Source organism: Pholcus phalangioides, unplaced genomic scaffold (genome assembly GCF_987345545.1).
Source record: "Pholcus phalangioides strain wild (caught in Gottingen) unplaced genomic scaffold, Ppha-v1.0 ptg000032l_1, whole genome shotgun sequence".
NCBI classification, from domain to species: Eukaryota; Metazoa; Arthropoda; class Arachnida; order Araneae; family Pholcidae; genus Pholcus; species Pholcus phalangioides.
In genome coordinates, this window is record NW_028301622.1 from 4613041 (window position 1) to 4628761 (window position 15721).

Below are 15721 nucleotides of genomic sequence, written 5' to 3' on the forward strand. Positions count from 1 at the left end.
TGGCATTTTGCCTGAACTTCCGGGCTCGAGTTATCGAAATTAAAAAAAAAACACCTTTTATTTGGTCACTCTGCCCTAAAAAATTCAATTACACACAAAAAGTTGTTTTCCCCGTCTCCCCTGATGCGAACCAAAAAAAAAATAATAATCACGTTTTTAAGGAGTCTCATACTTTTAAACATTGTGAAAAACTATGCTTTAATAGAAATATCATTAAAAATACTATATATATATATATATGTATGTCAGCATCGATACAGCCACATCGATTTCTTCCAAGTTTATTACACATGTTCTTGATTGTATGTGCTATCCCATGCTGGGGGAGGGTATAAAGTTTTACATATCTTTACATACTAAATTTTTTGTAAATTTTCAAAAAAATTCATCAAAAACCGCTGGCGCGAATGATAAAATACAATTCATATTCAATTCACGAAATGGTTGAGATTTCATTCACTTAATATTATTTTAAATTAAATTTTAAAATTTAAGTTTACCAAATTTTTTTTTAATTAAAATTTAATTTTAAATAATATTGAGTCAGTTAAATCTCAACCTTTGGCTTCATTTCATGAATTGAACAGTTTCCTTTATTTTTAATCAATTTTTATTCAATTACATTGATGTCATGGCATTTTATCATGCACGGAAGCTGTTTTTAATGCATTTTATTTTGAAAATTCAATTCCTAAACTGCCCGCTGTGCAGTTCCACATCATTCAAGTTACTCGCGTTGCAGTTCTACTATAACCGCGGCGCATTTGCAGATCACTCAAGTGACCAGCGACAGTTTCAGAGTATTTAAGTGGCCCGTGGTGCAGTTCCGCGTCACCAAGGTGGCCTGTGACACATTTTCCGTTTACTCAAGTGACCCGTCGTATATTTACAGATCATTTGAGTGACCCGCGATGCATTCCCAGATCACTTAAGCAACCCGCGGCACATTTGCAGATCACGTAAGTGGCCCGCAACACATTTTGAAAGGAATGAAGTGACCCGTAACACATTTTCAAACCAATGAAGTGGCCCACACTCTCCAAAACGCTGAACACTTTTGCTGTGGGATCAATGCTTCACCAGTAATTTTTATCCAAGGGACTTGAGGCATCACCCTGCATACGCATATCACTGTTTATTCCCAATATCCCGTACGGAATATAGAAATCCATCAGCAATCTGAAACGATCCAAAACTGTCTGGATCGCAAGATTAATGATCGTCAAGTTACATGCGTAATGGATATATTTAAGATATATTACAGTAATAATATTAAGTAAAGTTTTCAAAGACATAAAATAAATGATCGAGTACGTCTAGACACTTGGAACAAAAAACAAAGTGATCGAAACTAAAAGCTTAGACACATTTAGTTCAATATTGCGAGCCATATTCCCATGATGCCTTTGCTGTCCGTGATTCGATAGTTAATGAAGGATGTCCTTCTTTTCCATTACGGAAGAAGTGCATCGCGACTAAACTGCGCACGTTTTAACGCTTACAAAACGGATGTGGGTCAATTGCCCTCACGCTGAATCATTTTTTCGGTGAAAATGAGTCAATTTCAGAAAGACAGATCGTTTGCCCTAACCCATATTAATATACATTAAAATTACAAATATATTACGGTACTAAATAGTTCATTCATCCTAATCGTAATCTCGGATAAAAAAGCCGATAGAAGTTTTACATGATGACATACGTGTTCAGAAGATCGAAAACTACTCGGAATTGTGTATTTTCATGTCGGACTTCCATCATTTTTTTCGCACTACTGTCATTTTCTGCACACGAGGGCTTTTTAAACTGAGACCTACAATTTTCTGCCGATTCCGAACGGAAGCCTTTTCATGCTTACCGAGAGGTTTACCCCTCGATGTGGGACTCCCTGCGGTAGCAATGTTTTTCCTGTGGTCATGTTGTCGCCGTTTCTGTTGTACCCCCGCATCAGGAAGGTTTCTGATAAGGATGAACGGATATCGAACTCGCGACACCTCTAAACATCCTTTTGTACCTTGGGCGAGAATCTTATCGGCGTTCGCTACCGCGAACATCGGGAATTTTATTGCACTTTTTGTTTTAACAAACCTATGCATGGTAATATCTCCAAAAAAGGCCGATAGAACTTTTTCATGGTGATATTCGTGTTCAGTATGTCAAAAATGCTCAGAATCATGTATTTTCGTGACGGACGCACTTTCATTGTTGTCGACAGATACATCTCGTGAATTACTTTTTTTTCACATTTTATATGTTAATGTCTCAAAAACATTATTCACGTAAAATGTTATCCAATGTTATTAGACAGATTATCCTTACTCAGACAGCAAACGAATTGTCTTTCGTCCCTCTTCTTTTTTGTGATATGTGACACTTGGTGAAGTACCCAGATCAAGTTTCATCGATATTTTTCACTTACTTCTCGGAGATCTACTTATGCCACAGCAACATCTTAAACTGAGAAGGAAGACAAGGCTGGCATATTCACCTGTGAAGGATTTCGAGGCCAACATTTTCAGCTGCAAATGGAGTAGACATCTGCAGCTGCGAATGAAGCCGAGGCAGACATCTTTAGCTGTGAACGAATTGGGGCAAGCATCTTCATTTGTGAAGATAGCTAAGGCTGACATATTCAGCTTTGAAGGAATTCGAGGCCGACATTTTCAGCCGCAAATTGAGTAGACATCTGCAGCTGCGAATGAAGCCGAGGCAGACATTTTTAGCTGTGAACGAATTGGGGCAAGCATCTTCATTTGTGAAGATAGCTAAGGCTGACATATTCAGCTTTGAAGGAATTCGAGGCCGACATTTTCAGCCGCAAATTGAGTAGACATCTGCAGCTGCGAATGAAGCCGAGGCAGACATCTTTAGCTGTGAACGAATTGGGGCAAGCATCTTCATTTGTGAAGACAGCTAACGCTGACATATTCAGCTGTGAACGGCAACTAAGGCTGACATATTCAGCTGTGAACGGCAACTAAGGCTGACATATTCAGCTGTGAACGGCAACTAAGGCTGACATATTCAGCTGTGAACGGCAACTAAGGCTGACATATTCAGCTTTGAAGGAATTCGAGGCCGACATTTTCAGCCGCAAATGGAGTAGACATCTGCAGCTGCGAATGAAACCGAGGCAGACTATCTTTAGCTCTGATCGAAGCGGGGCAAGCATTTTCATCTGTGAAGGAATCAAAGACAGGCGTATTCAGCTACAAAGGAGGCTAAGACAGAAGTTTTCAGCAGCGAATGGAACAGGGGCCAGTGTTGATCTAGGGTGATATGTCGCGAGAGGTGACTTATGTAGCGACTCATGACGAACTGTGTAGCTTCACAATTATGTTACGGGCATCTTTTATTCAGCCACTTCATTTTGCCTCTGTTTTGGCGTTGTATTTATATTCATCATATCGTCCTGTATTTCACGGGACAGACAAATTTTCCAATATTTTTCTACTCTTAGCATGGACGATATCTTCCCCCCACCTTTGAATCCGCGCCTGCCTGAGCATGCAATGCGTTTTGTCGGGTAATTTGCCCAGTCCCATTTCCTTTATTCAAAACATAGTGAATAATCTCTACGAAATATATTGCAACGGGCACCAAGTTTTTCTTTTTTAATGTTATTTTAATGATTCAGATTCAGAAAGGCAGAAGAAGCATCGTATTAACCGATATCCAACTGTATCCGATTATTTTATAAATGGTAACTTATCAAAACAATCAATTTTGTAAATTATTGAGAAATTGATGAAAAATAACGATTATAAGTGAAAAAATATGACCAAAATGTTTTCGTGTAAAATTTAGAAAGCAGGGTTTAAAGTCCAACATCGATGCCGCTTGAAAACGAAACCAATACATTTTGGCACGCAAAAGTTCGGAGAACCACCTACAAACGAAACCAAATTATTCCACTGCAAAGAAAAGAAACAAGTGCAATCGGACTAGCTTATAACGAACACGGATATTATGAATTTCCGCATCTAACGAAATTTTCCCGTGTCCCGTATATTTCATGTTTCTTGTCTATGCTATTTTGATTGATTATAACGAACACCGATTTCAACAAAGTACGCCTATAACGAATTCTCGACTGATTTCCAAACATAGAAATGTCACGAATTTCTTTGTAATCTTATCTATATTTTTGCAACTGATAATGTGTTGCTTCTTTACTTGGAAGACGTTCTAATAGGGCTGTTTTCGATACTGCAAAATCCCATTTCGCTTCTTTTTTTCATACTTTTCTCTGTTAAATTTATTTTGTTAGAAAAAAACCTTTATTAAGAAGAAAGGAATGAGGTTATTTATTCCCAAGATAGAATATGTAACCTCCAAACCACCTTTAGTACCATTCTCAAGCTAGGTTCAGATGTTAGATGTGACGGGCTCATCGTGTGCAACAAATTAATTTCGAGGATGTCCAAGTGCAAAACGCTGCTCGTTGCTTCAAAAATTGTAGCTCTGCAATTGGTTGAAAGATAAAAAAGTGAGAGAGAATCAAAAAATTCGAGATAACTCAAAGTTCGTAAATTTCCTACAAATTGTTCGAAAAAATGCATTAAGACGAAAATTTTTGTTCTTACTTACACAAGAAAAGCAATGCCTACTTGGCAATGATCTTTCAAACGCGAAACATTCAGAGTCAGCAAAAATAGCCAGAAAAAAAAGCAACGATTGACACATTTTTGACATTTTTGTTGATGTAAATTTACTTATGTGGGATTTTAATTAAATTTTCAACCTGTATTAAGATATATTATTTTAATCTATCCATTTTAAGAAAGTTCAGATTACTGAAAAAGTGCGTCTCATGCATGTGGAATGTGTTACTTCGTTTAAACGCAGCATTTTTCAAGTTTTTATGGCAAGAAAGAAGGTTGCATTAAATTTTTTTCCGACTTTATTATAAGCAAATCTTACTACATATATATATTAACTGATATGTTATTATAACAAATTCCTCTATAATTGAGCTCAACTGAGATAAATTTCATCGAAGTAATAACTTGAAACACAAATTATTCCAAAAGAATACAGAAACAATAATAATATGCATTTAAATATTAATGTTTTTATGACATGAATGTCGCTCTCCACTTGTTAATACAAGATATACAGAAGACTGGACGTTGTGAAGATATTTATTATTTGAGTTGTTGAGTTTTTTCCTTATTTAAAAAATTATCTCTGCCTCTACCGGGAATCGAACCCGGGTCCCTCGATTGCCGGACGAGTGCTCTGACCACTAAGCTACAGAGCAGATAGAGATTTTCCTTCGCTAGAGCGTATATCTGATGAACGGAACCGTTTTTCCTTAAAAAAATTAACATCTCCAATAACAAATATCTTCACAACATCCAGTCTTCTGTATATCTTGTATTAACAAGTTGAGAGCGACATTCATGTGATATATATAGCCATCTGGTGGCTCGTCGTCCATGAGCTATTAGCTGATCGGTTCACCGTCCATTGCACGGTTCCGTTCGGCACATATACGCTCTAGCGAAGGAAAATCTATATCTCCTCTGTAGCTTAGTGGTCAGAGCACTCGTCCGGCAATCGAGGGACCCGGGTTCGACTCCCTGCAGAGATGAGTTTTTCCTTCCTTAAAAAAGTTAACATCTCAAATAATAAATATCTTCACAACGTCCAGTCTTCTGTATATCTTGTATTAATGTTTTTAAACAACAGCAGATGACGCTAACAAAAATATTTCTGGCATGCGCATAAACACAGTTTTTTGGTCACTCTTTCAATTTCCTGAACGAATTGCACTAATTTTTTTTGCGTATGATTACTGGTTACTAAATAACATGTCTGAGTACTTCCAAGATCCATCCCTCCCCCCTTCATCAACTACAATGACAAAAATAAAACTCGGGACAATCGACCCTTTGGGGGCATACGTTGAAAATTCAATCCTTTAATTTTGAGGGCAATTGACTAAAGTTGTTATTACACGTACAAAGAACCAAATGGACGGGTTATGTGCACACCCTTAAACAAAGGCACTGATTTTCAACCACGTTGCCTCAACACCACCCAGAAATCAGCTAAAATCTGGTGGGGAGAGATATTTTAGACGCAAAATTGTATTTGGGGAGGAGGTGACATGGCCCTCTCACATCCCGGAGCGGGGCCGCCCCCTAGGCTTGCGGGTCCCTAAACCAGACTTTTCACGGGCCTTCTATACTTAATATATAGCAGTGATTCCCAACGTGGGCGTTAACACCCCCTTGGGGGCGATGGAAAGTTCCAGGGGGCGATAGAATCTACGAGTATAACAGGATCCTATGGGTTAAATTGCGTTGGGGGCGATGAGAGAAAAAAAATTCTGAAGAAGGGGGCGATGTGTGGGACGAAAAAGGTTGGGAAACTATGATATATAGCATGGAAACAAAAATATGATAATCGTCCCGTTCCCCAGGGCTGGAGCAATGCCAGCCCCATCCTTGTGGGGGGGGGGCATTATTGACAAAATTTATTTTATAATTTTATCAAGTATTACAATTCCATACAGTCACTAGCATTCGTATAATACAGGGTGTCCCATAAATACTTGAATAGTTTAAAAATCAATAAAATTCTAAGAAACTGGTATATCTGAATAAGTTTTTGTGGAGAAGTTAATCGGGATTTTTTTTTTCTGTTCAGAAAAATATATGTTTCAATTTTTGCCGATAGATGCGCTACACAAATATTTGATTGTCAGGATGTCACATGAAGGCCATCTTTCCACACTTGATTAGTCCTGTGCTGGAGCTTGGAACCCTGGAGCATTACCCCGATTGCTCCAGAAGCTTAGTTAAAATCCTACCAATATCATACTAAAAAATTGTACAAAATCTAAATAAGTAATCAATTGTTGACTAATATTGTGTGTCTTCAAAAGGTTCTCAAGACAGCGATCATTGCCCGACTCTGGTGGCTCCATCCGGCGGCAGGCTGGTGGGTGTTTGCGCTGAGGCGAATGCAGGCGACACGTGCCAGCTGGTGTGCATAAGCGGGTACAGACCGTCCGAGACACGCATATTAGTATGCCAGGAGAACAATCTTTGGTCCGACGACTTGCCGACTTGCATAGGTGAGCACCTACCCGAGTTGATGTCTCCACCTATGTCCGTGAGCATGTCACATGTGCATTGCTTGATTTTGATCATATTTTATAACGTTTCCTTTCGATACTTTTTCACCAGGTAGCCCATCACGTCAGTGTCCGAGCATCCATGTAAACAACGGAGGAGGCACCACGAGCGGAACGTGCGATCCCGGGATCCCTGACCGGTCATGCACCGTCGTTTGCAACTCCGGGTTCACGCTCACCGGCACTGCTACCGTCACCTGCCTCGACAGCGGCCAGTGGTCATCGACGCCGCCGTCGTGCCAGAGAGCGGTCACGTGCCAGTCCCTATTCCCGCCGGTCCGGGGCTCTACTTCAGGTACTTGCGCACCGGGACAAGTCAACCAGAGGTGCTACTTCACCTGCGACGCTGGATATCGTTTAATAGGGGATTCGACCCTGACTTGCAGAAGTAATGGCGCGTGGTCCGGGAATGTACCGTACTGCGAATGTAAGTGACATTTTTCAAAGTTTGAACACCGTGTCCGGAAAATTCACCGACAACAATTCGCCGAATGCAAAATTTATCGCCGGGAAAGTTAACCTACAAACAATTCACTAACATTAGTTTGACATGAGTGAATGGCTGGTCACGGGAGCAAGTCAAAGAGTGAGTGAAAGAATGAGCGAATTTACTGGTCACTATATAGAGCCAGCTCGCTCTCGCTCACTCATTCAAATACAAATACAACGCCACAACAGGCAAAATGCCCAACGAGGTGGCTGAGAAAAAGATGCCCATAAAAATATGGATGTGGATTCACAAGGTCACTCAGTCAGTCACTAGTCAGCTCATTCTATCACTCATTCACTCTGTCACTCACTCACCAAGTTTCATATTCTGTTATACCCTGACGAGATTATTCATTCTATCACTAACTCATTAGGTCGCTCATTGTCACTAACAAGGTTGCTCACTCTGCCGCACGCACTCGTTCACCAGGTCGTTAACTTACTGACTAGGTTGCTCACTCGCATTCAATCACCAAGTCGATAACTTACTCACTAGGTCTCTCACTCTGTCGATAACTAGGTCGCTCACTCTGTCACTAACTAGGTCGCTCACTCTGTCACTAACTAGGTCGCTCACTCTGTCACGCACTTAATTACTTACTGACTAGGTCGCTTACTATGTCGCGCACTCAATCGCCAGGTCTCGCACTTACTTCCTAGGTCACTCACTTACTCATTAAATCTCTAGGTCTCGCACTTACTTCCTAGGTCAATCATTCTCTCACTCGTTTACTCATTAGATCTCTAAGTCTACCAGGTCGTTAACTTACTGACTAGGTTGCTCACACGAATTCAATCACCAAGTCGATAACTTACTCACTAGGTCGCTCACTCTGTCACGCACTTAATCACTTTCTGACAAGGTCGCTTACTATGTCGCGCACTCAATCGCCAGGTCTCGCACTTCCTAGGTCACTCATTCTGTCACTCGCTTACTCATTAGATCTCTAGGTCTTGCACTTACTTCCTAGGTCACTCACTTACTCATTAGATCTCTAGGTCTCACACTTACTTCCTAGGTCACTCACTTACTCATTAGATCTCTAGGTCTCGCACTTACTTCCTAGGTCACTCACTTACTCATTAGATCTCTAGGTCTCGCACTCACTTCCTAGGCCACTCACTTACTCATTAGATCTCTAGGTCTCGCACTCACTTCCTAGGTCACTCACTTACTCATTAGATCTCTAGGTCTCGCACTTACTTCCTAGGCCACTCACTTACTCATTAGATCTCTAGGTCTCGCACTTACTTCCTAGGCCACTCACTTACTCATTAGATCTCTAGGTCTCGCACTTACTTCCTAGGTCATTCATTCTGTCACTCGCTTACTCATTAGATCTCTAGGTCTCACACTTACTTCCTAGGCCACTCACTTACTCATTAGATCTCTAGGTCTCGCACTTACTTCCTAGGTCATTCATTCTGTCACTCGCTTACTCATTAGATCTCTCAGTCTACCACCGGGTCGTTCATCGCGACACTCACTCATTCGGTCATTTACTCTATTTCTAGGTCGCTCAGTCGGTCACTCACTATTTTGCTGACTCTGTCACTCACTCATTAATTACTGCGTCATTTACTGATTCACTCACTCGGCAATTACTCGCTCATTTACTGACTCGTGTCGAACTGCGGTCGGTGAATTTTCCGTAGACCGTTTTACTCGTATATGGTAAATCGGCTATTATGCTACTCGCAATTTATCTCGATATTTTGATATATTTATTACTTTTACTAATACTTACTTTTACTGGCAATAATGTATAACACTGAAGCGTCGTTTGATTAATTTGAAAAATACTAAAAAAGTCATCTCCGGCGATTATGAATAATACCCATTCAAGTGTCGTTCGTGAGTTTGACAAATATTGAAAAATTATCATTTTTACCGGTGATTACACATAATACCCAAGCGTACCTGTTAAGTTTGATAAATACCTGAAACTTATCGCTTTTACAGGTAATTATGCATAATTGGTGAATTCGATAAATATGAAAAAAATATACCCAACCGAGTCTCAATAGTATGTTTGATAAATACAGTCGGACCCCAATATACTTTTATCGAAGCGTCGTCGGTAAATTTAATAAATACTAAAAATATTACTTTTTACTGTTCACTATGCATAATACCCAAGTAATCATGAAATAAGTATTCACTAAATACATCACTTTGCCTGTTATTGAGCATAATTGTCATTTCGTATTGGTGAATTTGATAAATCATATTGCCGCGATAAGATTTATTACTCAGGCCGGCATTACACTATAAAAGTTTGATAAAAGTTGGCTTATAAAACTTGAAAGTGCAACCAATAGGCGGATTAGTCAAGTTCGCTCTCGAATGTAGCAGATGTGCTTATTTGTCACATTTTTCAAGTTTTATAAAATAATTTTTATCAAAGTTTTATAGTGTGATACTTGCCTTAGTACTTGCCCGTACTTGTGAACCAGAGTTTGAACTGGCTATAATGTACTTTGATTTAACGAACTTTACCGAACATCCCCGAAATAGCTCCTATAATTAAATTCTGTTTGCCGAATTCTGAAATCGGACCTCGATATAACGAACTCTCATTCAACAAATTCTTTGATGTAACGATTTCGTAGAATTTTTGTGTGGTTACAATCAGACCTCAATATTACAAACTTCTACTAACCGAATTCTACAATCGAACTTCGATATAACGAACTATTTTTCAACAAATATTATGATCGTGACCCGATGTATTGAACTCTCATTTAACAAATTTTACGATCATAACCCCCATATAACGATCTCTCATTTGACAAATTCTTTGAGTTAACGAAATTTTACAAGTGTCTGGGCGTGTACAATCACACCTCAATACAACAAACTCCTATTTAATGAATTCTTACGATAACAAAACTTCTACTTAACAAACTTAACAATTGTACTCGATATAAAGAACTCTCATTTAAAGAATTTTACGGTCGTTCCCCGATATTACGGACTTTGATTTAACGAATTATTTCATTTTTACAAGTTCTAGCGCGTATACAAAGAGACCTCAATATAACTGTGACCTCAGTGATACTAATTTTAACGAATATTTAACGGATTCTACAATTGGACCCCGATATAACGAAGTTCAATGTACTGCATGTTTAGAAATTCCTGTGGGAAACTAAGCGATCTTCCTCGATTTAACGATATAGAATTTTGGTTTTATCTGATTCGTTAATTCGGGGTTCGCTTATAAATGTGCTAATCCAATCCCCGATAATTCATTAAATAGGAGTTTGTTAAATCGGGGCCAAACTACATTTAAAGAACATATCGATTAATTTATATTATTATATAATGTTAGACTCATTTGAAAAATTTCTCTTTTCGGATTTATCAAATTCACCTATTAATTATGCATAATGATCGGTAAAGGCGGTAAATATTTTAATTATTTATCAAATTCACCAAGTGCGCTTGGGTATTTATTATGTGTGCTCACCGGTGAAAGTGATAATTATTTAGCATTAACAAAATGTATCAACGATCCTTGGGTATTTTGCATAATCACCGGTAAAAGTAATAATTTTTTAGTACTTACGAATTTCCCAACATTATTTGGATATTACAACACGTTTGGATATTACGCATAATCACCAGTAAAACTGATGAATTTATCAAACTTATCGGTGGTTATGCATAATAACCGGATTCATCACAATATTTTATATTACGGTAAATGCGATTAATCGATTATTATACATAAATAACTGGTTATAATGCATACTTGACTATCGTTTTGGCGAGTTTTGTAAATTTTGCGCTTTCACCGGCGAATATGCATAATAACCAAGTGTCGTTGGTAAATTTGATAAATACTTGAAATTTATTGCCTCTGTCTGTGACTATGCCCTAGTGTAATTGGTGAATTTGAAAAAAAAAACATAAAAAATATTCCGAATAGGTCTGTTATGTGCGATGAATATAGTCGGACCCCAATATAATGTAACAAATTTTACGATCGTACCCCGATATAATGATACAATAAATATATGGATTATCATGTTTTGTATATCATATAGTACTATTTATCATGTTTACCGACGACGCGGCAATTCGGTACTACGCATAATCACCGGTAAAAGTTATAATTTTTGGTATTTATTAATTTTTCCTACGACGCTCGGGTACTATGCATAATCGCCGGTAAAAGCAATAAATTTAGGGAAATTTATCAAACTTACCAAAATGAGCTTCGATCATGCACAATATCCAGTTATTATGTGTAAGGGGGGTCATTCAAGTATTACGTCAGCATCGAGGGAGGAGGGGTTTCAGATTTGCTGACTTTTGATGACAGGGGGGGGGGGGGGGTTTGAAGGTTGCTTACGTCATTAACCATCCGTTTTTGAAGATATGAAATATTTTAAGCTGCTGAAGGGGGGGGGGGTCCAGTGTTTTGCTGACGAGGGAAGAGGGAGGAGGTCAAAAATGGCTGCAATTCTGCTTACGTATTACTTGAATGACCCCTAATAGCCGGATTTGTCACGTTTATCGTAATAATCAAAATGCCCCCTTCGGGGAACCCCGTATGGCGAACTATGTTTGCCGGGCCGGGGGTTAGTATCTCTTATCGTAATAATCAATAGAGTATAGTTTTCATTGCAAGTCATAACGAGTGTTCTCTTCAACAGCTTCAGCTTGCCCATCCTTACGGCCTCCGGTGGGAGGGACGATCACTGGCACCTGCAATCCAGGACAAGTTGGACAAAGTTGCGTCTTCAGGTGCAATAACGACGGTAGGATAATCGGCGACTCTGTCCTAACCTGCAGAGAGAACGGAGTGTGGTCAGGGAATCCGCCAACTTGCCAAGGTCTGGTGAAAAATCTGTCACTTTTCATTTTGAATCACGACAAAAATAAAATTTATTTCATGCTAAAGAAAAAAGACTGATCCAAAAAAAGAAGGGTAGGACTGGGTTGACCATATTTCTTCGACAATAAATTGCGATCCTAAATACGGGACATCGCTAATCCTCACTAAAATGCTGCCAAACATGCGAGAAGTTGCCGAGTTTGGACTATGATATGGACCGTTTCTTCCGATAATATAGTGCCAATACTTTTCGGTAATATATAACCAACTGCTCCTTTCAAGAATGAGATTTGAAACTGTTACTGTTCTTTTACAGAATGACTATATGGACCAGTGTTTCCCAAAGTCAGCAATATCGCCCCCTGATGGACGATGGAATGATCCAGGGGAACGTAGAAGCTACGGGTATAACATAGGATCCTATGGGTTTGCTTGAGTTGTGGGGGGGGGGGGCGATGGAACAAAAAGTTTGGGAAACTATAATATGGACCGTTTCTTTTGATAATATAGTTTCCCAAACTTTTTGTTCCATCGCCCCCCTTCTTCAGAATTTTTTTTCTCTCATCGGCCCCTCTCCAACTCGAGCAAACCCATAGGATCCTATGTTATACCCGTAGCTTCAACCTCTCCCATGGACCATTCCATCATCCATCAGGGGGCGATATTGCCCACTTTGGCAAACACTAGTCCATATAGTCATTCTGTAAAAGAACAGTTTTAAATCTCTCGCGTGAAAGGAAGCAGTTGCGTAAAATGTATTCACATCAAATAGATGGCGATAGTTGGGCGTAACAGGGGGCAAGGAAGGGGCAACTGTCGCGGGCGGCCAAATTTAGAAGCGGCAGCTTTAGGTGGGAACAAAGGACATCGCTATAAAATGATCGAATTTTAATGTTTAGGAGTGGCAAAAATCCCAGTTACGGCCCTGGTTGGCAGGCATCTTCAGCTTCTAATAAAGTTGAGGCAGGCATTTTCAGCTTCGAATGAAGTGGAAACAGGCGCTTTCAGTGGAGCGTTGGCAGCAGCGCCGGAACTAGTTTTAGGTGGAAACAAAGAACACCGTTATTAAATGATGGAACTTTAATGTTGTGGGGGGCGGAAAAATTCCTAGTTGTGGTCCAAGCGTAATAATATAAATACTCCCCTAACGCATAGATTTATAGCTACCTGAAAAACCAGACACACTCCAACGTTACTATTCCTATGGAACCTCTAACGTATAGAAATTTATAGCTACCAACAACCAGGCTCGGATCTAGGATGATTGGTCAGGACAGGGCGGCTAATAGTGCAGGTCAATAGGATCGCCCCATATAACGGGAGGAGACCAATTTTTCCCCCGTATCATCTGGCTGTTAGCGGTTATCGTACGTTCTAAATCTATGAACGCTACTTTGTTTTTTGGATCAATCCACGTAAACACCAATAACCATGATTTTGATTCACGAGTGTCACCTACTTTTAGCCCTGACCTGTCCTACACTGACACCTGGCCCTAACACAGCTATCTCTGGGTCTTGTTCCGGGGCGACGGTCGGCCAGAGCTGTATGTACAGCTGTAATCCAGGTTACATCCTAGTCGGGCAGTCGACACTGATATGCCAACCAGTAGGATCTTGGTCATCTTATCCTCCTGTATGCGAAGGTAAACTAACCTATTAGCATTAAAAAATGAGGTACTGGTGGCCATGTTAAGCATGATGATGACCACTTTATTTTTTATTTTTTTCTCCCGCAGTAGCAAGATGTCCACCAATCAATGCACCGGCCAATGGTTACGTGTCCGGCTCGTGCGAGAGGGCGTCCGTAGGTCAGAGCTGTTCGTTTACCTGCAGTTCGGGTTACACGCTGGTCGGTCCGGCTACTCTCATCTGCCAGACCGGCTCGTACTGGTCTTCGTCACAACCAATTTGCAGAAGTGAGTTCGCCATGTTGGTTCGAATAATTTCAGCCAGCGCCATACACGTGTCAAGCCTGGCCCATTAGTCATTCGCAAATCTTTACTTCCAGTGTTTGCCTTCCCCGGATGCGCAAAAGCAGCTGCGGTATAGGCTGGCTACACACTGGCCCAGCTTGGCCCAATGTTCCTTAACTAAAATTTTCTTAAAGAACATTGTAACTTCCCTCTGGTTCTTCGACCAGTGTGTGGCCAGACAGATTGGAAGATCGGGAAGGAAGGTGGCGCCTTGGTTGACTGGGAATGGAAGCTAGAAGGTATTGGTCGTTTCATTCGACCAGCCTCCAACATTTGACGATCATTGTCAATGGTGGAGGCGCCTCGCTAGTTGTTGCCCATGACCGACCTTGGAAAGCATTGTGCCAGCCTTTGACACGAGTGTGACCCTGGCTTAATAACATGACCTTCGAATATTTTTTGCTGTGATTTGTGATGTATAATTATGTATTCTTTCTGATTACACAGGGGCAGTGACATGTCCGAACCTCTATGCCCCTGAACATGGCTTCATCGTAGGGACGTGCGCACCTGGCCAGGTTGGCCAGAACTGCGTATTCGGTTGCGAAGAAGGCCATGTTCTCAGCGGGCAGCGATCTCTGACGTGCCAGAGCAACGGCGTTTGGTCTGAAACGCCGCCTGTGTGTGACCGTAAGTTTATTTTTCTGTAGATGTACCTGTTGCCATCATGAATTTTTTTTTAATCGCAAAGATTGGTCTATACAAGGTGTGACAGTTAATTAGGGTGAATCATCTCTCTATTTTTAAAAATATGAACAGCCCGATATGATTCCTTATGAGCGTTCATTCTTCCTTATTATATATGCGCTTCTTTGTGAAACTTCTCGGCCAATGTTTGTTCATGCGGTAGCTAAAATGTAAGAGATGTCAGTGCATTGCTGTGAAGCATAGAATCAATATGAAATTCTGTTTTAAATCGGGTAAAAACTGGAATGGAAACCCACAAAATGATGGGACATGTTGAAATGTTTTCGGACGTGAAACTGCGTCCCGCAAGTTTAATTTTCATTTAAGTTTGATATTACTGAAAACACCAAGTTTTTTTGTCTCCAGTAATAACTGACGTCGGTCGTCCAATGAAATCGACCAGGAGCGAAAACAAGTCGCTTATATGCGCAAGTACGCTATGGCAGTCCTCGCATACACGCGACTTGTTTTCGCTCGTGGTAGCTTCCAGTGGACAACCGGCCTGACTGTAGAAACGCAGCATCATTATCTGCCGAATCGATGAAGTCGCCGCACCACTCAATCGCTGTTGTTTTT

At 40.3% G+C, this 15721-nt stretch overlaps 1 protein-coding gene and 1 long non-coding RNA gene across 2 annotated transcripts in view; both read left to right on the forward strand.

Moving 5' to 3' along the window:
- LOC149066809 (P-selectin-like) overlaps positions 1-14145 on the forward strand; it is a 28408-nt gene extending 14263 nt beyond the window's left edge. The window contains exons 5-8 of the mRNA XM_089253103.1: positions 6896-7087; positions 7200-7574; positions 12302-12481; positions 13949-14145. Coding sequence (XP_089109229.1) covers positions 6896-7087; positions 7200-7574; positions 12302-12481; positions 13949-14145 — 944 coding nt within the window. The remainder of the gene's footprint in view (positions 1-6895; positions 7088-7199; positions 7575-12301; positions 12482-13948) is intronic.
- An 82-nt stretch (positions 14146-14227) lies between these two features.
- On the forward strand, positions 14228-15088 carry LOC149066811 (uncharacterized). The gene is made up of 2 exons (XR_016195421.1): positions 14228-14401; positions 14906-15088. It is a non-coding gene; the product is annotated as an uncharacterized LOC149066811 (long non-coding RNA).
- Positions 15089-15721: the final 633 nt, after the last annotated feature.